General features: G+C 46.6%; 1 protein-coding gene and 1 long non-coding RNA gene across 5 annotated transcripts in view; one reads left to right on the plus strand and one right to left on the minus strand.

Moving 5' to 3' along the window:
- Positions 1-24,055, plus strand: part of LOC146813441 (uncharacterized) — a 152,292-nt gene that overhangs the window by 84,773 nt on the left and 43,464 nt on the right. Inside the window, exon 2 of the long non-coding RNA XR_014966980.1 lies at positions 23,567-23,711. This is a non-coding gene — a long non-coding RNA (uncharacterized LOC146813441). The remainder of the gene's footprint in view (positions 1-23,566; positions 23,712-24,055) is intronic.
- The window catches only part of LOC146813442 (ovostatin-like), a 261,286-nt gene that overhangs the window by 55,278 nt on the left and 181,953 nt on the right, over positions 1-24,055 (minus strand). For 2 of the 4 annotated variants that reach the window (XM_085620204.1, XM_085620202.1), the window contains exons 18-25: positions 22,630-22,732; positions 20,059-20,290; positions 14,583-14,706; positions 12,469-12,581; positions 7,809-7,860; positions 6,490-6,573; positions 3,944-4,120; positions 1,597-1,690 (exon numbers count right to left, since the gene is read on the minus strand). In XM_085620204.1, coding sequence (XP_085476330.1) covers positions 1,597-1,690; positions 3,944-4,120; positions 6,490-6,573; positions 7,809-7,860; positions 12,469-12,581; positions 14,583-14,706; positions 20,059-20,290; positions 22,630-22,732 — 979 coding nt within the window. Of the gene's footprint in view, positions 1-1,596; positions 1,691-3,943; positions 4,121-6,489; positions 6,574-7,808; positions 7,861-12,468; positions 12,582-14,582; positions 14,707-20,058; positions 20,291-22,629; positions 22,736-24,055 lie in introns of all 4 variants that reach the window. The other 2 variants (XM_085620203.1, XM_085620201.1) reach the window with 1 other exon arrangement.

Consider the following 24,055-nt stretch of genomic DNA (forward strand, 5'->3'; position numbering starts at 1 on the left):
TGCACAGAGAATCAACTTTCCTCTCCTAAAACACACTGTACATGCAATATATTTGTTGACAAAAGTAAGGCAAGTCATTTGGAGGTTTTTTAAAAGAAGACTAGGGGTTTTTCCTCCACTCCCATGAGATAGACTGTTCTATCAGCCCATTTCAGCCCCTGTGACCGACCATGGCAGAGGGCATGGATTTGGGGCACAAGGTGGATGGGTGCCACAAGATTAAAGCTCTTTCCCACCAAGGCGGAGGGCTTCCTCTACTGGCGTTGTCAATCAATTACAAATCCATCGGCATTGCCCTAGGCGCATGTCCCTCGGTTCAACCTTTACAAAGTATTGGTTTTTAATGGGATGCAAAGGCAAACACACAGAACGTGCCATTGTACTGTACCTTTCAGGGTCCTCTAAGGAGACCTAGTCCTTGATGGCAACAGAATAAGTCCCCACCAGTGGCAGGATCTTTAAGTAATGCAAAGTGGGACTATCAGAACACATTGTGTACTGTCTCCGTGTTGCATTTACAGCAGTACACTACCATGGAGAGGCGCAAGCACGCCCGTGAGGAACGAAACCATTGAGATGCGAATGGTAAATGTAGAGAAGAGGAATCTAGAACCGCCCAGGAAAGAGCCAGAAACCCAATACTGGCGCAAGTCTAAGAAACGTTGCAGCTCTAACAGGTAGCGGCTCCAATAGGTTATTTTTTGTCCAAGTGGGTTTTGTTGAAGCTTCATTTGTTTACACAGAGTCCAGTTTCTGTGCATGTTAAAAACGACGCTCTCTTACCTATATGCAAACACTGCCTCTCTGCATTAGGACCCTTTTATTTCGTATACAATGTGTCAGCATGCAGCTATGTTCACTAATGTACACGGCTCGACTACGTAGAAATACATCTTTGTTTAAAATATTTAATTCAGTGATAGCGCATTTCGTCGAAAGAAGTCACCAGAACTATTGATTTTTGCACTTTGGGTGTAACTGGACAGTGGCCAAGGAGTTCCTAAAAGTGTTCATTTTCATTTGACAACAATCTCTTTTCGGAATAGAAGGTGAGCCCTTTTCTTGCATTAGCTCCATCTGTAATTCTTCCTGCAGGGGCTGAGCAGATTTGCACATCTGACAGGATCATGGGTTTTCATTTAGTGGGGTTTATTTACGTGTCTACCACTGGTGTTTTTAGATTTCCGTATTTCAGACATCTGAAGTGAGTGAGTGCAGAGATTCCTAATGTGTGTTACACATCAGTTTGTGGTGCTTTGTGAGGTGAATCTCATGTACACGTGCCTAGTGGCATTCTGGGAGTGGAGTAAATGCTGTGTTTAGATTTGATTTTGAGTGATATCATTACAGTCCTCATTACGGTCTATAGTCATTGAGCGCCATCCCAAGAGTGTTCTTCTTGCGGCCTTTATTTCATCACATAGCATGCTGCAGGAACGGACGATTCGAGCTCTGCATGGGTCGTACTGTCTAGAGTGCTTTGTGAAAGTACTCAATGCCATTAACAAATATTTCTTTATCTGTATTGATGCCTTGTGGTTAGAAAGCATCCCAAGTCAGCTTCAATATATACTTGCACGTGTTTGGCCCCCTTACCATATGTTGCTTGGTGGATCCCAGTTGCCTCGCTCTCGTGGCCAGGTGGTGAAGAACCCAGCAGAGTTATAGAATGTGAGCTGCCGAGCGTACCCTGAAAAAAGTTCAAGAAGCAGCAGAATAAGGCCATGATCACACAACAGTGCACAATAGAATGAGGCGCACCAAGGATTAGCATCTAACCTCAGAAGCTTCGCACAGACCAAGCGACATGCAAGGACCTGATATACATCAACCCAAAAGCATGTGAAGGTTAGAACATACTCTACATTTGTGGGTTCCCTTTTCTCGCCTATTCATTGTGAGCGATTGTAGTATTAGACTGAATCGCTGAGTGGCGAAGAGGAAGTTGGAGAGAGACAGAGAAAGGGACGGACATACATGAAAGTGGGTTAGGATGACACTTAGGAGAAAACACTCGGACTGCGTATCACTTGAGCCATGTGAACGGTAGATAGTTGAGGTGTATTGTAGAGTGCATGTGTATCCTTCCTAACGGAGATACATGCCATCACCTATCGGCTTCCTCCTCCGAAGGACCACCACGTGAAGTTGGACTGGAGAGAGGGGGTGGAATCGGAAGCTTCCTGGCCTCTGTGGCGGTCTGAGAAGAATAAATACAGTGCCTGTATCGAGGTAGAGTACAGTGCGCAGCTAGAGAGAATAGTGGGGGTTATGCACCGATATCTGTGGTACAGACAACCTGCATGGATCTCTTAAGTATACAGATTACTACTAGGCCGGTAGCCCCTGTGGATTTCCTATGTAAAAGGTAATAAATGCTCTGTGTGTTCCACCCCCCAGCAAAAGCTGTGCTGCCCCCTCCACTTCCTGCAGCATCCCTGTGTGTCTGTGTAATGCTAGAGGAACTCTTGTGGTCCGACACCCTGGGATGACCTTTGACTACCATTATTTAAACTGACTTTGGTGTGTTATTTTATCCTAGCCTGAATGTGCCACGTCCTGAATATGCCTGGTTTGTGTTAAAAGTTCCTTTCTTGCAATCTGGCAGTGGGAGCGGTCATGGAGTAGAACAGCCTTGCCAAGAACAGAACGTGTGGGGTGGAAAAGAGAGAAAGAGAAAGAGTCCCAGGTGTGTTTGCATTTGAAGATCTTGCCTCTGCGGAAAGGTTCAGGGTCCATTTGACAGTGAAGTATTAACCCAGGACAAGAGATGACATTTACTCTTCGAAGGTAAGCAGTCATCTAGTGATGAAATTGAATAAACTAACGGGTCACCTTACGATAGGAATGCCTGCACGCAAAAAGGTTTTGAAAAACGTTCCGCAGTAAAATGTTTGGGTAAACTATTTTTGCAGGACAGTTCTTCTGCTAAAAGTGGGTTCCCCTGAGACTTATTTCCCACCATGTCTTTTCGCAGGATTTTCCCCTCACAAACTTTGCAAAACATGCAAAGCTTTAAAGATATTAAAATCTGCGAAGGAAAGACAACTTCACACGTTCCTATAGAGATGACCAAGTTATCATCAAGTAGTGGGAGGATTTGAACCCTACAGCTAGAGGTGGGGGCTCTACAACAAGCACTGAAGACCTCATGTAGAAAACACTTGTGGTTGCAAAGCCTGCAGAAACCCATGCTTTATATGGGAGCATGAAAGGGGCATCCTCCTCCAATGTGGGATTTCCGATTGTGTGCATCAGTGCTTTGCAACTGCAATAATTGCCATAAACGATTGAAAGGGACTCCTAACTTGAGTTGGTATCAAATTCGCAAAAGGGACGGTGCCCCCTTCGGAAGGACCAGACAGTGGTCCCCTGATGTCATTCCTGAGAAGAAACCTATTTTCCGTAAGTAGTGCCTATCCTATATAGGGAAAGAGGCTGCTTTAAAAATAAATCCTGTCAGGAATGCAAACACACGAATGGAGGTCCCCTGACCCTTGTGAACCTCTCTGCATTTGCAGCCCTTCCGAGGGAGAGAGTCGTAAATTGCATCCCGTCTCATTAATATTAATGAGGCAGGAGGTTTTACCAACAAATGGGAACATCCTTTTGTGATGCAACTAATAAGCACATCGGCTGCAATGTAAAATGCTTGGCAGGTCGAAAAACGGTTTGTGCACAATTTTCTCTGTGGGCGTCACGCCCAATGATATTTCAGGTCCTAAGCAACGATATCCTGAGCAGGCGCTGCTATGGTGTGCTGGAGGAGCAAGAACTCTGAAGAGCTTTCTACAAATACAGGTATACATCATGCAGCAGCACGTTTTCGCCCCCCCCCCCCCCCCCCCCCCCCCCCCCCACGTGTAAAGGTTCACAGTAGAAACAGATGGTTGCTGAAGTGTTGGAAAGGGAATGAGGTGGGAGGTTTGCAGAACATACTCACCAACATTCAAGTTGTTCAAGATTTCTGCTTTTTTCTCCGGGGTCAAACTCTCGGTGGCACTGAGATACTCGTAGGCCACAAGATTGCTTATGATCTTGGCTAGAATCTGCTCGCCGCATCCGGAGGGCATCTGGACCAGGTTATTCAAGTTCCGCATTGAGAGTCCAATCAGATCACCTGGGAGAGGAAGAGCGGTCAGGCACGCGAGCTGCAGGTATCCAGCCACTAACATTGACACCATGTAAGCAAGTATAGACCAGCACACATTGGCATGCGCTACTGTCGGTACGCTAGCCTACACTTGTTGATGGGAAGTCTAAGGAAGTGAACATAAGAGGTAACATTGGATGTCCTATGTTCGCAGTGAGTCGAGCATTTCTTGTGTGCAACCTACAGACTTGATTCCCACTGTCATGTGACTACATTAGGCCAGAGCAGCAACACCACCATTATACATGCTCTCGTCTTTAAGTTACCTTCTTTTAGACACGAAGACATTTGACACACACTTTGTTGCATCGCTGTGCAGGATAATAGTCTCTGAAACAGCATTGCTTACATATCTACTTCATCGGCCGATCATCACCAGACCTGGAACATTTTGTACAAGGGCAAAGTTCACTACGCAAAGTATTATCCGTTTGGTGACAGATATCGCAAAAGATTCAATAATACCAGCCTGATTGGGGCTTCAACATGGGTGATGTTTATTATTTATACAGCATCACTTCCTGGTTTAGTTAGAGGATCATTTCACGGACATTGAGAGGTCACTGCATGCCGGAATTCCAGCCCAGTGGATTCCAGTCTACCTATAGCAAAGGATGCTGCCCAGTTATCTACCAAGACCGGCAGCTAGAGGGCAAATAACCACAGGTAATGGCAGACTTGGACCTTCACACTTTCAAATTCGATAACCTGAGTAACATGGTCTTTCAGTAACACCTCTTTCGAGCCGTGCTGCTGACAGCAAAACTGTGGTACAAGATGTGGCTCTTGGTCTCACTGTTCCCAGACTGCCTCTGCATTGAACAAGCTTGAGGGCAAGTATGGTTCTTGGAAGGCTGTTACTGGCTCACAAGGCAGGTGCTCAAGGACAGATGCTGCTATTAACACAAAGGCACACCTTGCTTCAACTGATGACTCTTTGCGGTTTTGTCCACGTATGGTGCTGTTCGAATACATTTCCACACATTAGATGCCCTCAATTGCTGGATTACTTCAAGATGAACATTGTATGTAATCCTCCTGACCTAGCCTCAACTTGTCTGATTATAAGAGGACGACGCTGCTCGCAGTGATTTACCTGCCAAGCAATCGACAAATTCAAAGTAATCTCCATAGCTATGTGGTCCTCCAACAGAACGTCGACTCGTTTATGACGCCCAACAAAAATACAGACTCGAGAGACCGGACTACCACTGTAGCATGAAGGGAAGTATGCATAGGTAAGTATAGTTTCGTCAAAGGACACAGACATGCAGTTAAGATTAGTAAATATGTACTGGAGCGATTATTCCTAAATCCACATCAACGTACTTTGATGAGATGTATCCTACTGGAGTGGACAGTAACAAATCTACTCTTATCCATCTACACTCGCCTTCACCGTACAGTGGAGTCCATATTCTGCAGTCAATACTTTTGGTGTGCATAATCCGGCATCCAGCCCAGTTTGGGATCTTAACTAAGCATCCCTGAGACCGACACTGGATCCGAGGGAGCCCTGACGGGTGAGCCATCAGGTGAGGCAGCTTCCCCAGTACTTGGTCTATTGCTGAAGGCTGAGCTCTACAGGATTAAAATCAGCATCCTGGGGTTAAATGCACTCCAAGCCTCCGGGATTGCGACAGCAATATTCCCAAACTCTCAACTTCACAACTAGCCTTTCCTGAGTTGGAGACTTTGTTTGGACACAGCAAGCAATTTTACAGTAATGTAAACAGTACAAATTCAATTAAAGTGTTACTGAACCAAGGGAGGGTCCATCCCATGTCCATTTTGCCATGTACCCCTTTTTGGAGAGCTCACAGCCCCTCTGAGGGGCCACTTTTATGGAAGGCCAGGATTAATCTTCAATCACATACACATTATCGGTTGAGGTGGGGCAGACTTTATAAACTAACTGGGTGAACATAGCAAACTACTTCACCATGTACCTTACTAGCTCTCTCTCCCCACCATCGGAGTGAGTCCACTGCTGAGACAATGACACAAGTTCACATTTTGGTAAAGCAAGTCATACCAAGAGTCATTGTTGGAAGTACAAAAATAAAAATGACTTGCAATCCACCAATTGAAGCCTACCGGCCCATTTCAGAGCTATTGAGATTGCAGCAGAATTAAGGCACTCAATGGTGCAGGAGAGAGACCTTCATTCGGAGTCTTAGAAGCGCTAAACCTGCCTCACCACAATGAAATGTAACCTCGTCGCCAGTCTCGCTTCCCGCCAAAACAGCCAGGATCATTCTTGCCCCCTCATTGCAGGGGAGGCTACAAGTAGTAAAGACCAGCGACCACCATATAAGACAGCCCTCCTTACTCACCTAGACAGGTGATGTGTGCTCGGGCAGAATCTGCGACCAAGTTTGATGGCAATTTCAAGTCGATGGTTTCGGAGGATGGGCCGTCTGCAACAGATCACACATGTAAGAAAAAAACAGTTAAAACACTGCCGACGTCTGGACTAGTTCATACACCAGTTCACCTGACCGTTCTCTAACCCAAAGGGGCTCCCCATTCTCTCATTCCAGCCATTCCTTATGTGTTTCTCTTGTTATTTACATGCACAATGGTTGATAATCTAGCTCACGTACTAGAATCGATAGAGTAAATTTAACTCTCTCTGTGGTAGGGTGGACTATCCTTAAATCCACAATTTTGTCCCAATCTTTGAGGAGCTTTTGGACGTTTAGGTCCGCTAGCAGTAGGAGCTCTTCATGAACAGATCTCACGTTTATCGCCCAAAAGTGGTCGACATTTGTCAGCCCAGTGCACCCTCCTCTCCAAAGCCAAACTCATGGCTCAATCTACTGACTGCGGGCCTGATTCACAGAACTAGCTTATTACAAAATCCTAAACTTACTACCATTTTGGTATTCACATAAGGCATTTACTCATGGAGTATGTGCCTTCTGTGAAGAGACAAAATCCTAAACTTACTACCATTTACTCATTTTGGTAAAGTTAGTTCTGTGAATCGGGCCCTCCCTGCATCTTGGTGGCTTCTCAGGAGCTTTAATTTCAGCGGAACTAAAAAAAAAAAGTTAACTGAGCTGACCAGTCCCAAGTCCATTTCTGAGACTTCGAGCAGTATTAATCTCTGGGACTGCCAGGAGAAGCTTTCCCTTAGTTACAGATGACAACGCTGGGCAAGTCCTTCTCAACCAGTTCAAACCCAGTCTTAACCAGAAACCACAGAGTCCCCACCACCGCAGATCCTGTGATTACACACGACCAGGATGACTTGGAGGTCTTCCACTTGGATTCCTCACAGTAAAGAAAATAAAGCTTTTCTTGATATCCTGGGAATGGCAGATGATGCTACAAGTATGCATGATCTAGCGCTAGATTGAGGGTCAAACCCCCCCACCCATTCCCATGTCCTCCCTTGGTCTCTCGCTCTGTCTCCTTCCATCTGGGCTCAGAAAACCCACTCTACTCCCAACCCTATGATACCGTCTGTGTAGGAGGCAAAGGTGAGTTTTCTGGGACAAAGTACCAGGCTATCTGTACTGAAGTGTGCATTTCTTCACTGGTGTTATCTGCTGGAGAGGGACAGCTGGATAAGGCTAACATTTCAAGAGTGAGTCTGGGTTCAGGAGTAGCTCAATTGATCCTTTAGGGAGAGTTAAAGGCCGCCTACCTTTGGTGCAGACAAGAGCGCTCTGTGTCTCTTCGCGTTCAATGCCTTCTGGCTGTTCATGGGAGGAAAGAAAACGAGGTAAGGTATGGTGTGTAAGGTGCATAAACCGAGAACATTCCTATCACTATGTACTGGGCACAGGGCAGAGGAATATTCAACACTCTGACAGATGCTTTTTCATGGCCAGACATAGCCAACAAATCTTCCCTCAGTGTGTACCCCAGCCCCAAATGCAGACCTCTTGTAGAAACCTTCCGCACAAACAGTCTCCTGACTGGAGGAAACGTCTCCAGGAAAATTAATTCTTATTTAAATAACACAATAGCATTAGTCACTCGATGCACTGGTTAGGTCTCGCGAGCCAAAGGCTCGAAGAGACATTTTGTATATGGGCTTCAAAAAGTGCTACCAGGCCAGCCTAGAGCTACAGTGCATGTGCGCGGGCGCGCGCTTGCACTGCTTACTTTCACTTTCTCGGCCGCTTTGATCGCGATCACTTTCGCGGCTTTGCTGCGCAGACCCAGCCTCCTCTGCCGGCACACCCACTGTTTTCATTGATTCACCTTCAACGCCACTTGTTGCTTCTTACTTTCCTACCCTTTCTCCTCTACCTTCCTCTCCTTTTAATCTGCCTTCACCGTATATCCTTTGCTCTCCTCCCTTCCTTCTTTACAACCTTCCTTACTTTTTTCATCCTTCCTTCATCCGCTTTCTCGTCTATGCCTTCCATTCTTAAAATGTACGCGGAGTCTGCGCAGTGTCTGCGGGGCTCATGCGCTTCGTCCTCTCCAGCATCAGAGCGGTCTGCTTCAGACGGAGAACGGCTCTCACCCTCTTTGTCCACCTCCATTATTGTGCGTGGTTTTTGACATCCGCGTCACCACCCATTTGGCGATTCCTTCATATTTATCCTTGGATATCCCTTGTTTCCCTTTGTGTTTTTTTTTTTTGGTCAGTCCCCCCAGGGCACAAGCAGGCATCCACTTCTGTCTTTTTTGCTCCGATCAGCTGCCCTGACAGAAGTGGATGCCTGCTTGTGCCCCGGGGGAACTGACACCAAAAACTTTATTTGGTCAACTTTTTGATGAGGAACGGGGAAGGGGCCTTTCATTGCTGTTATGATGTATGTTACTTTATATTCTCTGAGAAGATTCGACATTTATTTCAGGGAATGCAGAGATTTTTTCGAGGAGAAGTGAGCAATAACAGCGCTCCTTGTCAGTCTGTAACTGGGCGTTCATTATGAAAGAATTTAGATTATCCAGTCGCGATTCTATCTTCTTCACGTTCTTTGCCAGGGACTGTAATATTACAATCTGAGAGTCCATTTAGTCAGCATGCACCATTGCCACCTAGCCCATGGTTGTTAGTGTGGTGTCAATGACCGACCACCAGTTCTGTATCTGTAAGTTCATGACTGGTGTGTCAAAGGTGGACTTTTCGTTGTTAACCACTGAGCCAGGGTTATCCATCCTATCTTTCTGTACCAAAGGGGCTTTGTTGCACCTGAGAGATTCTGAGTCCAAGCGGGATCTAGGCTCCTTCTGAGACCCTCAAGTGGGTGAGTGATGAGATTGTTAATTTTTCCGTTTCGTTGTTTTTAATTTATAACACACACACACAACCACAACACACAACCACACACACAGAGAACCACACACAAAACCACAAACACACACAAAACCACAAACACAACCACACACAACCACAACCACACACACAATCACACACATACAACCACACACACACCCCACCACACAACCACACACACACAATAACACAAACACAACCACACACAACTACAACACACAACCAACCACACACACCACACACACACACAACCACACACACACAACCACACACACACACAACCACCCACACACACACACCACTCACACACAACCACAACCACCCACAACCACTCACACACACAACCACAACCACCCACAACCACCCACAACCACACACAAACCCCACAACCACACACAACCACACACAAACCCCACAACCACACACACAAACCCCACAACCACACACCCACAAACACACACACAAAACCATACACACACACAAACCCCACCACACAACCACACACACAAAACCATACACACACACAAACCCCACCACACAACCACACACACAATAACACAAACACATAACCACACACACAATAACACAAACACACACACAACCACAACACACACAACCACAACCAACCCCCCCACACCCACACACACAACCACAAGCACACACACACACACAATAACACAAACACACAACCACACACAACCACAACTACACACACAACCACAACAGCACACAACCACACACACACACAGAACCACACACACAACCACAAACACAACCACTTACAAACACACACAGCCACACACACACACCACCACACACAAACCACACAGCCACACACACAAAACCACACACACAATAACACACATAATCACACAAACACACACCCAACCACATCACACACCCAACCACAACACACAACCAACCACAACCACACTCAACCACACACACACAACCACACAAAACCACACACACACCACCACACACACACACAACCACAAACACACACAACCACAATAACACACAACCACAATAACACAAACACACAACCACACACACACAATAACACAAACACACAACCACACACACAACCACAAACACAAAACCACAAACACAACCACAACCACACACAACCACACACGACCACAACCACACACGACCACAAGCACACACACCCAACCACACCCACACACACAAACACAACCACACACAATAACACAAACACACAACCACAATAACACAGAACCACACACACAACCACACACAAGCACACACAATAACAGAAACACACATCCACACACACAACCACAACTACACACGCAACCACAACACACACACTACTACACACGCACAATCACAACACCCACACACAGCCACACACACAACCACAAACCGTTTTCTGGCTGTCAGCATAAATACGCTGTCACCAAACACGATGAACACCTTGGGAAAGTTTGTTAAGTCACCCCCAACTTTGAAACCCCTTGTTGTAGCGGAGTGTGTGCTGTACACATGGCAATACCTTGACACAGCGGACTGTTGCAAGGAATGCTTTGAGCCTCGGAGGCTGACAGACCTCAGTCTGTGCATTAGTTCACCCCGTCTTGGCACTGCATAAAAACAGGATGCCCACTGTCCAACATGAAGTGAGACATTGTGATCGGGGCTGGAGATGCTGTTTAGCAATCTGCTTAGAACATTGTGTTTCATTTAGGGCATTAAACATAAAGGAGCACTGGCAATGCTGATAAAATGGATTTCATTTTGAGTAGTGACTAAAACTTTTTAAAAAGCCTGCTGTACTGAAACAAGCATTTGCAATGCAATAGGTCTCGCATTTGCAAAAGTTTCAGCTATTGACATTGTTCATGACAATGCCTTTTTAATCTATTTTATAAAACAAACACATAAATAAATGGCATTATCATTTACAATGCCAATAGCTAGTGTTGCATTATTATTAACAATGCCAACTGCTCACACTTTTATAATGCGAGACCTATTGCATTGCAAATGCTTGTTTTTATTTTGAAATAATGTTGAGTCTATGGACCAGATAGATCATGGTTTTAATCACAATTTCCGAGCAGGATTTAAGACTCGAATATAATTTTGCTAAACTACCCATGTACTAATAGGTTGGTTCCTAAACTTCCGAATCAGAGTGGGTTGCAATTCAACTTCACAATTATTCATTAATGACGTAGGAAATTGTGAATCACTAAGAATGAAAACAGTCACAGGGATGGTGTCCTGTAAGGGTCAGCAAACCACCACGTCTGATCACATTTAAATAAAGAAATTTTAACCAGGCCGATTCCCTTAAAGGAAACAGAATTGCTTAGAAAATAAATACAAAAAAGTTTTGAAACTTTTAGAGAGTTGACAGTGGTCCCCTTAACATTTTCAACAATTCATAAAGGGGAAGGGACCCAAGATGGACCCCTCTTCCCATATGCAAATTGGTTACCATTCTAACTTGGGAGCCAGCAGCCTCAATGATTTGCGACCAGAATTCTGGTAGCAAAACCATTGATAATCTGGCTTCCATTTGATATTCGGGATGACGCCCAAAACACACTCCTTCCAAAAACCAACTCAGTATCCAGCTACAAACCTATTCTAGGAGACAGTAAAACGTTAGACTCCTAAAGTGGATTTCATGCATGGCCAAACACTTTCAAGGTCGCAAACCCCAAATCAGAGTGCTTGCCACCACAAATTGTTTTGCGCGTTTGGACATATGGGGAAAAGTTTGAATGGCTTGGTTTAAATGGTTATGGTTCTAATCCTGTGGTGCCAAAGCAAATCCTTCAGCAATGCCCGCCTGCACTGAAACGGGCATTGGTTCAAAGCACCATTTACTCCATCCCTCACTCCAAGTCCTCACCTTAGGCTGTCTCTCCCAAGCTTCATCTCTTACCCTCCATGAATCCCTGATAGTAATTCCAAGTCTAGTCCAATCTCCTACCCTCATTGAAACTTACTTTGATTTTACCTCACCAATTGCTTGGTTCAGGACCTACTATCCCTTGATCAGTGCTGAAAGCATGGTGTTTGGAGCTGTGCATACCTCAACCAGCATCTGCTTGATCAAGGTGTCCTTGTAGCGTGTGGTTGTACTGGCCCCCGCATTGCACGAGCTGTCGTCGATCGTCTCTGCAGAAGCCGTGATATTTAGGGTGCCTAAAACATAGAAATAAAGAAAAAATGTTTTTGCATGTGCCTTCAAGGTGGCTGGTGGTGAAAGGCACACCAATGAGACTTAGAAGTTTAAACACTATTTTATGTAAAGTTTAAAAAAAAAAAAAAAACACACAGACAACCAAGCCAGTTTGCCGACGTTAAACACCTTCCTTTAAAGTGAAGTTTGTGGTGCAATACTTGCTCCATCAGGCTTGAAACACCCCACAACCTCACAAAACACACAAACCGAATCTCGTACCCATCTTTTCCAGGCAGATTGTGCCAGCTCTGGTATCATCATACATTATACTCCGACCCAGGCTACCTGGCCCAAGAAGGCTTTGGAACATCTTTCCATCTTCATACATTCAGGAAAACATCCAGTGTCAGCCCATAAGGAGTACAAAGCCCAGGTTAGTCTGGTTATGGTGAACTCACAGTTGTGATATACCATCTCCCTGTACTTTGCAGTTTCTCACTCCTATGCGGATCGCTCCTGCTTCTGCCGCTCAACAGAGGGACTAATGCTTGGCCATGGAAGAGGGAGTCCACGGATCAGGCTCTTCAAGCCGCTCATCCTGCTCTTCAGGAAATTTACTAAAAGACTTCCCAAGTGTCCACTGGACAAACTGTCTCCATAGATCACCTCTGCCAGCTGCAATATAACCCGACAGCCAGACACTATGTCCAATCTAAACTAAAGCTGGCCAGCAAAGTTAGTTTAGGCTTCATACGCGCATAAAAATGTGCCCCGGGCAACTGCTTCAAACGGAGGATGAGGCGGAGAAGATTTACCAGCACTTCGCTGCTTGGTGCAGAAAGTTTTTCATCAAATGTTTGTGCAAATCTGTTACTCTATGTCCAATGGGCTTGAACTATCTTTAAGGAGCAATGGATTTGAATACAAAATAAAATGGTCTTCAAACCTCACTGCCTGCCCTTGCCTCCCATGAAAAATAATTTCAGGAGAGCCCCCACTCAAATATACAAATTCACAGTTCTGCTATAAAATACCATTTTTAAACTTGCTTCCAGTATTTAAGAGGCTTGATGGCACACTTTAAGAAATGTAAAGCAGACTTGTCGCATTGTTTTTCGACTTTCCGCGACAGACATAAGGGTAAAACAGCAAGCAAAACACCTCAAATGGGAACTTCCACAGACAGGGTTCGGTCTCATTTCAATTGACACTTTTCCAGATTTTATGGTCTGTCTTGTTCTACAATAAGCCCTAAAAATGACATTTAAAATATTATCAAAGTACCCAAACTGTCAGGGAAAAGATGTCAAATAAATTGAGCCGGTAACTAACCTCATGCAACTTTCCACACCTCCAGCCAGTCCTGGGATTTCAGCCTAAGCCCTGCCTAAGTTAGAATTTAGGTCCAACTCTTAAAGTGTTGCGTATCAAACCGCAAGTCCCAAAATGCAGTGTGTTGTTGGCTAGTGTTCCAGGACTGGTTGAAAACCGTGGATAAGAAACGTGGCTACTTTGCAGCTCTGGACATATTTACACATTGTAGGTATATATTTTGTTATCCCTTTTAAAAGTGAAGTAAAAAAAATGGTTGCCAACATATTGTTAGTAGACCCGTCACCCCAATAAATGGTGCCACTGTGTGATGCGTATCAGAAACAAAAAGGGGTGCAGCTATTTGGAGGTCTCCCTTTGACAACCTCTTCTACTCCCAACCTGGCCACGACTGGAGAGTTACTGGTTGCCCATTACAGAGTCTCATCTGCACTCTTTCAATAAAATCAAAGTGCTGGTTTTCAGCATATTTGTCTGTACTTCGCAGGTGCATCTTAAAAGCTCTCTTGCCAGGACCTGGTGCACCCCACCCCCTGCCGCCGAGAGCCTGGTGCCTCCCCCTCCCTGAACATCAATTCCCAAATTTGCAAGGGAGGGGGGGGGTGGCGCTGCCCACTATGAAGACCTCTGGATTAGAAACAATGCCCAGATGAAGACCAGAGATGGGTTGTAGACCGACACATGCTTACGCAGTTTCTTGGCCAGGAAGTCCCACGAGTAGGTGGTCCTCTCATTTTGACACACACATCCTTTGGTTTCAGTGTTGAGGGGGTCTGCCGTGTAATCTTCTGATTCAGCCAACGTAGCCTTGATCTAGGAGACAAGAGTCCGCCGGTGAGTTCTTGTGACAAAAGTTACTGACACTGGTAATGCCCACAAGAGTCACAGGGATACAGTGTGTGCACCATGATCAGTGGCAGTCGAATGCTCAAATGACGAAAGTCTCTCCAACAAGAACTGTGTGAATGGTCAACAAGCTTTAATGGGAGGAGACATTCTTCAGGATCTCTGAAAACAAAACAAGGGTCTACACAATTCTAGGTCTACAACATGTCTACGACGTGGCATCCCTTTACATGGTCTTCTATACATTGCATCAAAGTCCTTACATTATCGAATGATCTACATCATCTTTAATCTTCACTTGTTCTATTATATTTTTGGAGGACTTTTTTTTGGAACGACAAAAATGGGTTTAGGGTGGCAAACGTTCTCTCCAAATGGTACTTAAAGAATCATTGCTATAATCTTTAAGGATCTTCTACCTAGGGGTCTGTGAATTCACAGCAAAGTGTTGCCAGGGGAGCTTCTGCAGGGCACATCCATGCAATTATTTAAAAACAAAAAGTTTTCAACCTTCATGGCTTTAAAAAATATAAACAAAAAAACTTGGTTTGAGGAATACCTTCATATTTTTGAACCGCCCTATTTTGGACTAGTTTGTTTTTATCTTCAACTTTACATTCACTATGATCACCCTAGATAAAGATTTATATAAACAGAAGGCATCGAGGGCCCCCCCCCCAAACCACTCCCCAAAGACCTGCTACTGAAAGTTTAAAATTAAAGTGCAATTTATAAAAGAATTGGCGTCTTAAATCCTGAATTCCAAGCGGTTGAGATCCTGCGAACTGTCAAGATCTCTAAAGAGTGAATCTGAAATATCTGTAGCTGCCAGGCATAGAACTGTCTGGATTGAGACAGCAAAATCCCCACCGTGGAGGTGCAGGACAGTTTAAAAGGCCAGCTGTGTGAACGCTGCACTCTACGCCTTTCAGAGGGAAATGCGCTGACCTGACCAGCACCTAGAAGACGGGGCTCCTGGAGAAGTAAGTTTAGCTTCTTGTAATCGTGCAAAGAGTGTGGGAGGACGTTTGTGGTTATCAGAAGGCTATCATCCCGAAGGCTGAAGGTTGAGAGACAGAGTAGGGTTTCAGTAGTTTATTCTGAGGAGGGGTCATGCCTACATGCCCATCGCAACACAACCAGAGACTGCATGTCGACACTAACATGCTATTTGGTTCTTGCGTGGCTAGAACTAACTTTGTTCTCATGTCCTGAATGTCCCAAACCTCCACCGCTTTCTTCAAGGGGTGATAATGTGTAGGAGTAATTCACGTTTTCCTCGCCGACAGTAGGGTAGAAAGCCCCAGGCTCTGCGTCCATTCCACAACTTGCTTCTTTCATCATTTGGACACATCCCGCGGGTTTACTCATGCAGTAGACTCAGGTCATAAGTACTAAAGCATCTTTAACTCCATGTGGTGACAGAGGCACCACCCCAAAGTTGTTAAGAGCATCTGTATCCGATGGGGGGTATCCTGGCGCTGAGACGGAGACGTGCCTCGCTTGGTGCAGGAGGAAGGGACTCAGACAGCATGGCTTTCAGCTTCTTGTGGACCTCTAGAGGGGAGGAGAAAGCTCTGAGCAATGTTGGAGGAAGCCCAACCACTTGACCTGGGTCTGCAGTTGCATAGGGACATTGCATTCCCTTAAACTGCACATGGCTTGTTTCATCGGGTTATAGAATGGAGGTACAGTTTTTTTTTTTTTTAGCGGAAACATAGTAGGGCGGTTGCATATAGACTTTCCCTGGTAGAGGCATGCGGCACGTCATGAGCGCATTCCCTCTTCCTCTATGCAGGATAGAGCTTGGGTTCACTAGATGTGGGGCACCCACGACTGGTTTCCTCAAACACTTGGGACTAACTAAGTGTGAGGTACACTTGGGTACAGTTCAGCATCTATTGGATACAGGAGAACCCCATTGGCGCACTCATTGTACACCTTCTACTTCAAGGCACTCTGCACGCCGGTCTCTAGGAAGGCTGGGACCTGAGGGAGAATTCCTGGCTGTCTCATTGGAGGGAAGAATGATTTACCTCAGGACTGAGAACAGATGCCGTGGCTCAGTGGGTCTGAAGAAGGGTGTGGAACACCGGGTGTGGAACACCTTGTGTGTGGAGAACCCGCCTTATTTAATTCAGAGCCCAAGACCCTTTCCATGTCATCTCCACAAGGAGATCAGAAGGAGTGATGGCCGGCTTGCATCAGGAACCTGGAACTGCTGCTCAGCCCAACCCGCAGCTTCCCACAGAGCACACCAATGTTCACGCAAGGCCTGGGCCCTATGCACTGCGGTCCTAGTCTGCTGCTCCGATGCCCATGCGAGGTACACGTGTCTCTACCTCTGCGTGATGTGTGTGGGCGGCCCTTCCACCCCCGCAAAGCCCCAGCGCGGCACCCCCGCCCCAGCGCGGCACCCCGGCCCCTGCAAAGCCCCAGCGCGGCACCCCCGCCCCTGCAAAGCCCCAGCGCGGCACCCTCCGACTTGCCAGTGTTAACCTTTGCTCAGTGTTTTAAGACCTCTTATGGGTCTCCCATGGCCCTCCATCTGAACCCACTGGCCTCCACTTTCCCTCCTCTGCATTGGTGGTCCAGGGAGTGGGTCGCTGGTGTCCAACCAAGGCAGTGCTGTGCAGTCTAGTCCCAGTACGCAGTCCAACCTATGAAGTCTTAAGTTACGCTTATTTTTACATTTTACGGCACGTGTTCACCGGACGGTTTCATGGCGCTGAGGTTAAAACACTGCATGCACCATGCCCTTTAATCCTACGCTAGTCTAAAAAGCCAAGCCTAAGTTTCCCGAATTTAGAATAACAGTTGTGCTTCCCCGAAGTACTCAGTCCAACCTAGGCAGAGCTGTGCTCCCCTATCAAGGTACTCAGCCCAACCTAGGCAAAGCTGTGCTCCCCTGTCAAGGTACTCAGCCCAACCTAGGCAGAGCTGTGCAGCCCGAAGTACTCAGCCCAACCTAGGCAAAGCTGTGCAGCCCAGTCGAGGTACTCAGTCCAACCTAGGCAGAGGGCACGTATGACAGAAGGCAGTCGAGGTACCGAGAGAGGGTACGTAGGACAGAAGGCAGTCGAGGTACAGAAAGGGTACGTATGATAGAAGTAAGGTTGATGCCATGAAGCTTCAACGCTATGAAGCATGGTATCCTGATGAAAAGTAAGGCTAACAAGCTTGGCCCTGTGCCCATCGGCTCCCTCCAACAGGGAGCTTTGAGTCAGACCTCCTTCACCTCTTGGGATCTAGAGGCTTGGCAGCTCAGTGACTGACAGCAGCGCCCGTGTCCTGCGTTTCAAAGGACTATGGCAGTGATGTCTTAACTGCACTGGAGTCAGGCCGGCTCCAGAGGTCTGGCCTACCACGAGCCATTTGAAGGGGAGGAGGTTCACAAACAAGCACAAGCTAAAGCTCATCCTGGGGGTTGTCTACCTTCCATTCAATGTCCTGGACATTTGAATCACAACACGGGTTGCTCCCAGTGACATCACTCCGCCAGACCAGTACTCACATGCTGTGCAGGCTGGCGTGGTCCGAGCTGGACAGCAAAGTGCAGATGGAGCGCCCGCAGCTTGTAGACAAGGACGATGCAGAGATGAAAGACCTCCTGGCCTACTGGAACCGGCTGTCTATAGACTGGCTCATGGAGAAGCCAGGAGCATTAGCTGAAGGTCACGTGGAGAACATGTTCCTTCTAGTTCCAGAGCCAGGGTGGTCACCGCTGGGATGAGACATCCCACATCTGCAGAGTATGTGGGAGCTCAGAAGCTTCACACAAGAGGTTGTTCACCTTCTGATTTCCTCTGACTCCATTTTTAGGTCAAGCCTGGACAGCGCTTGCGTCATTTCCAAGACATGTTGTATTAAAAAAAATTAACTGTTTTTATTGGCTGTTGGCTGTGCCATTCAAAAATGAAGCCTTTGTATTGGTGTTGGGTTGTAAAAGCCCCTCCCTTCTCTGGCGATTTCATTTAATGAGTATTTAGTTTGGCCATCACACTGTGTAGCATATGATGGCCCCTGTTTACAGAGACATGCATCAATTAACAATTATCCTGATCGTAAATGCAGTCTGACTTCCATTCTGACCTAAAGAAGCTCTGTGGCTTAGTTTCTGTTTCAGCGTGCATCTGTTAGCAATTATCCTAATCTTAACTGCAGTTTCACTTCAATTCCGACCTAAAAATGCCCGGTGACTTTGTTTATGTTTTAAGGTGCATCTGTTATGAATTATCCTGATGGTACCTGCAGTATGACTTTTATTCAAACAGTCAAACTTAGATGATATAAAAAAAACACGGAGCATTTTATTTTACTAATATTAAATACTGGGTGTTATTAATTAACTAATATGGTAGAGCATTTTTAGTCTTTCTGTTGAAGTTGTTGGGGGTTTGTTTTCCGTTTTGCCAGCGGACATGGGCAGAGATGCTGGAGTCATGCAAGGTGTGGCTGGAAGTAAATCGCAGTGCATATGCACTTTTTAGAGCCAACGATTGTGAGCACCAGCAGGATCCGGGCCAATCAAAGGTGGTGTTATTAAAAAATACGTTAGAGCATTTTTAGTTTCCTTTTCTGTTGACGTTGTCGGGGTTTGTTTTCAGTTTTGCCAGCGGACATATGCAGAGATGCTGGAGTCATGCAAGGTGTGATTGGAAGTAAATTGCAGTGCATATGCAGTTCTTTGGGCACCAGCTTTTTAGAGCTAACAATGGTGAGCACTGGCAGGACCCGGCCCAATTAAAGCTGTGTCTGTTGGTGTGATAATTACAACTATACCAAACAGTCAAACTTAAAAATAATATAAAACAGAGCATTTTATTTTACTAATATTAAGCATTTGTGTTATTAAAAAATATGGTAGATCATTTATTTTTTCCTTTTCGGTTGACATTATCGAGGTTTGCTTTCCGTTTAGGTACCACTGCTCTTTAATACTTTTTATATACTAGACTCCAATATACGGCAAGACCTATTGGCACTGTTTAAGTACTTTTTGAAACAACTGTCCATTTAGGATCAAGCCTTATTAGATTCTACAGTCTACTTCTGAAGACCCTCAAACAGGTTTGTCTGTGATGTGTTGAAGAGTTTTCTGTGTCGAATCAGGACTCACGGGTGGAAATCAGAAGTTCAAGGAGGTGCCAGAAGTCACAAGCATGGATTATTTCAAGGAAAAGCAGGAGAGGAGAATTGAACAGGAGGGAAGGTCATGATGACCGAATATTTATCCACTCCCCTACTGACTTCTATCGAATCACCCACTACAAAAAGACACCCCAAGCATGTGCATGCTCCACAGCACCCCACACTCACCCGGACACACTCCGGCAGGTAGTTGAAGACTGTGAGCTTGAAGATGAAGGACTCCTTTCGGATGATTGAGTAGGGAAGGCTCATCTCACTGAAGAAGTCCTGGAAGCCAGTCACACTGGCAGGAACTTTGGTGGCACCAAACCCATGGGTCTCCGACGAGCAGAACCCGTCCGCCTTCCATTCGGTGATGGTGCCAGGGAGTGTGAGTGGCAGCTCTGCAGACCCATCAGAGCTAAGAAGAAGCAGAAGGAACAAATGAACAAACAAGGTCTCCATCACCTGTGCCTTTCAGAAGCCCCACCTCTCACCCACCAGGTCTGCGTCACACGCACCTTGCCCTGTAAACTGGCTCTCTGGGAGCCTGTACAAGACTGTATACATCACCTGCAAAGGTTTTATCATGCTGGCCCACAACGTCTTGCACATAAACAGTCTCTAGATGTATCAGAAATCTTGGAAGCTAAACGGTCTAGTAAGGCTAACCTTCAAGGAGAAGTTTGCGCTCAAATAATCCAGCCCTGGAACGCAGGGTGATCGCAGCAAGCAGATAACCCACTGAGCTGTGCTGAGATCAGTGAGCAGATTGGAAACCTAACAGGTCCACACGCCTCCAACTCATATTCTCATACATATTAAGCTGCAAAAAGCTTGTGGCCCATATCGGTCTCATTTGCTCTGGTCCACAACTAACCAGGAGTAATGTAATCCACATTTGTAAAGCGCGAACAATCACCCGTAAGAGTCTCTAGTCGCTGGGGGCCGTCGGGAAGATTAAGCAAGCTACTGCCCAGTGTCACATGGTGCTGGGCTAATCTGCCGCTGGCGCCGGGGATTGAACCGTGATCCCCAGATTCCGGAGTCAGTTGCCCTGGCACCTCTTCCAGACAGCTACCTAGAGGCACCTGGGAGACCAGCCAGTGACTACCAAATTCCATTTTCCTACTGTGTTTGAAATCCAGGAACATGGCTCTAAAATGCCACCTGTCTTGTTGACTGGAGTTGGAGTTCAAATAGGGTGCTCCCTGCACCTGGGTGTCGAGCTGTACCCCGGGGACTGGCTGTATCCAGGGGGGAGAGGGGGGGCGCAGCAGTGCTCGGGGGACTGTTTACAGGGGGGGCAGGGGAGGCTCCAGCATTACCTGGGGTTCCAGCTGTCCCTGGGGGACTGGCTGTACCTGGGGGGGGGCAAGGAGGGTCCAGCTGTCCCCGGGATTGGCTGTATCGAGGGTGGGGTTCCAGCTGTCCTTGGGGGATTGGCTGTCCCTAGGGGGTGTTCCAACTGCACCTTGAAGGGAGGGGGGGGGGGAGCGCTCCAACTGCACCTTGGAGGGGGGGGGGGGCCTGGTTGTACCCGGGGGGCCTGGTTGTACCGGGAGGGGGGAGTCGGTCTAGGTGCACCAGAGGAGGGTCTAGTTGTACCGGGGGTCTAGTTGTCCTGGGGGAGGGAGGGGGAAGGGGATTGTCTAGATGTCCTGGGGGGGCTCAAGTTGTCCCGTGGGGGGGGGGTTCTAGTTGTTGTCCCGTGGGGGGGGGGGGTGTCCAGGGGTCTACCATCTAGCCAGCATCCATCACTTTGGGTGAGTCCTTTTGTCAGACTGAGACCAAGCTGCCAGAAGCAGGACCCTCTGCTGTGGGTTCCCTTGAGGTTACAAAAATGCCTGAAACCACAGGAGAAGGTTGACGTGTGCCTCTGCTTGGAAGGCAGGGAGCTGGACTGACCAATGGGGACAGCTAGGAAAAAAAACACTTTGACCAGTGAGGCTCTGCTTCAAATACGACCTTATCAAGATGACATAGCAACGTTCATCTACATCATGAAAGGGTGGATGAAGGACTGCACCAGCTGGTCAGTCTACACTGCCCCCTTGACCTGCTCCTTTGTACTCCCACCGTACAAGCGAATAGTGAAGGACTCATGCTGTGATCCAGTGGTAGACCACGGGTTCGGTCTTCAAAACATCACTACACTCCTTAGCTGCTTCAGGGTTTGGATCCACAGATTCCAAGCCCAAGAGGAAGACATGTGCTTCCCTCCTTCACCAAGGATCCCTGAAGTGCCGTCTTGTGGTCCTGACATGAACTGGAACCATCCTTCTACATCTTGCAATTCCAGAGTTATCGTTGGTACAAGTTTTGCTGCCTCCATAACTCTGATATCCAACCTCTGCCCAATACATAATCTAGGTTCTCATTTATGAGACGTACAATACTGCGATGTCCATCAGCCCTCGGGTCTATAGCCCCAGGTCTCCCAACAGGTCTTTGCATAGATCACCCTCTCTGCCGCACCAGTCAACTGTCCAATCATCTGAGTGCTACCACCATCCCGCCTCCTACATCCAGGCTGATCATGTCGGAGTCTCCCATGTCATGCGACAGCAAGCCAGCTCTAGAGGTTTGTAAGTCAGCCCCAGATATCAACAAAGTGTTTAATAATAATCATTATGCTTAGAGCCAGGAGTAACAACTAGACTATAGTAACCATGGTAACAGTGATGGTACTTGTGACAGTCAATCTAAAAAAATAGTAATAAAAATTAGAATGACCCAATGTTCATGTTATTTACTTACTTGACTTCAGTATCGGCATAGATCCAGGATTCTGGAAAGAAGGAGCGGATGCTCTCTTGCACAGCACTGGCGAAAGCACCACCGGCACCACCACCACTCATAGCTACTACAAGAGAGGAGGAGACAACAGTAAGGGAATGCTGCAGGAAAGATGGGGGTGGGGCACGAAGCTTGCACCAACCATACAAGGGGCAGTTTCCACACTAAATTCACAGCATGGAGAACAGGTCTCTTGCCAAGAACGATCGCGTGTGGCACAAACACCACACCGATGCCCTAATTTACACTTTTGGCAGGAGGAGTTTCCAGCCATCACATTGGGAGACTGACAACTTTTGCGTCTGAAAAGCGACAATATTTAAGTTGGTTTGAATGTTAGAAATGTTTGAAAGTGTGTGAGAAACATGCATTTACCTTTCCAAAGCAACATGGACACAAAGCTATTCTTTGAATGTTGTGTGTAGCATGATGGCATGGAAGGGTGCAAGGGGAAGTGTAGGAAGTTGGCTCTCCACATAGGGCACTAAAATGAAGTGCACTGTGCAGAGAGTCCAGTGGATCCTCAAATGCTACACCGAGGTAAAAGCAGATCAATCGAAAGTTCTTTTTGTGGTAGTGTGGGTGAGCAGTTTGACTTATCAGTGGGTAGTATTAAGCATTTGTTGTACTCCCAGAGGCAATGAATGAAACACAAACCCAAGAAAAATCCAAGACCCAGTTATAAAAAATAATATCATTTTTAAGTAATTTGTAAGACCATAAACACCGTTCTAGGATAGGTACTTTCGGAGTTACAATTTTTCAAAGCTCAGAAAATATATCCCTTGTGTGCAATTATGCACCATTAGAAGCAACGGGAAAAAGGCAGAAAAATGCATTAAAAAAAAAAAACACACACCTCAGACAATAGGTGACTAAGTTCACCTTCTCGTTTTAGGTCATGTCAGGACCAGGTCCAACGTTCCAGCAGAAGTTCAGGAGCATCGCAGATCGGTCTGGAGCAGAGTGCTGAGGGTTTTAGAAGCTGGTGCGCAAAGACAAAGGGGGCCACTTGAAAGTACACTGCACTGGAGGACTTACAGGTAATTCTGATGGGGCTCTTTTGAGGGAGGTCGCAAAGGGCTTGGGGACCATGACAGCACAGCTGGTTAGTTAGTGCCGGGGCCGGTAGAGCCGGGTGCAGAGGTCAGTCTGGCGTCTGGAGGTCCTCATGGTCCGGAGCAGGCAATTTGGAGAGGTGATCTCTAGACAGCTGGGTCACTCAGGAAGTGTCTCGGCTGTCTCGATGTCCCTTGATATGTGCTTGCTTCTTGTGCTGTGGGAGTCCGGAGTGGGCTCTGATTGGTGTGTGGTGTTGGAGGTCCAGTACCCCGGGTATTTGGACCCTGCAGCTCCGGGAGTTCTTGCTGTCTCCAAACTTGGTGAA

Source organism: Triturus cristatus, chromosome 7 (assembly GCF_964204655.1).
Source record: "Triturus cristatus chromosome 7, aTriCri1.1, whole genome shotgun sequence".
Lineage (NCBI taxonomy): Eukaryota > Metazoa > Chordata > Amphibia > Caudata > Salamandridae > Triturus > Triturus cristatus.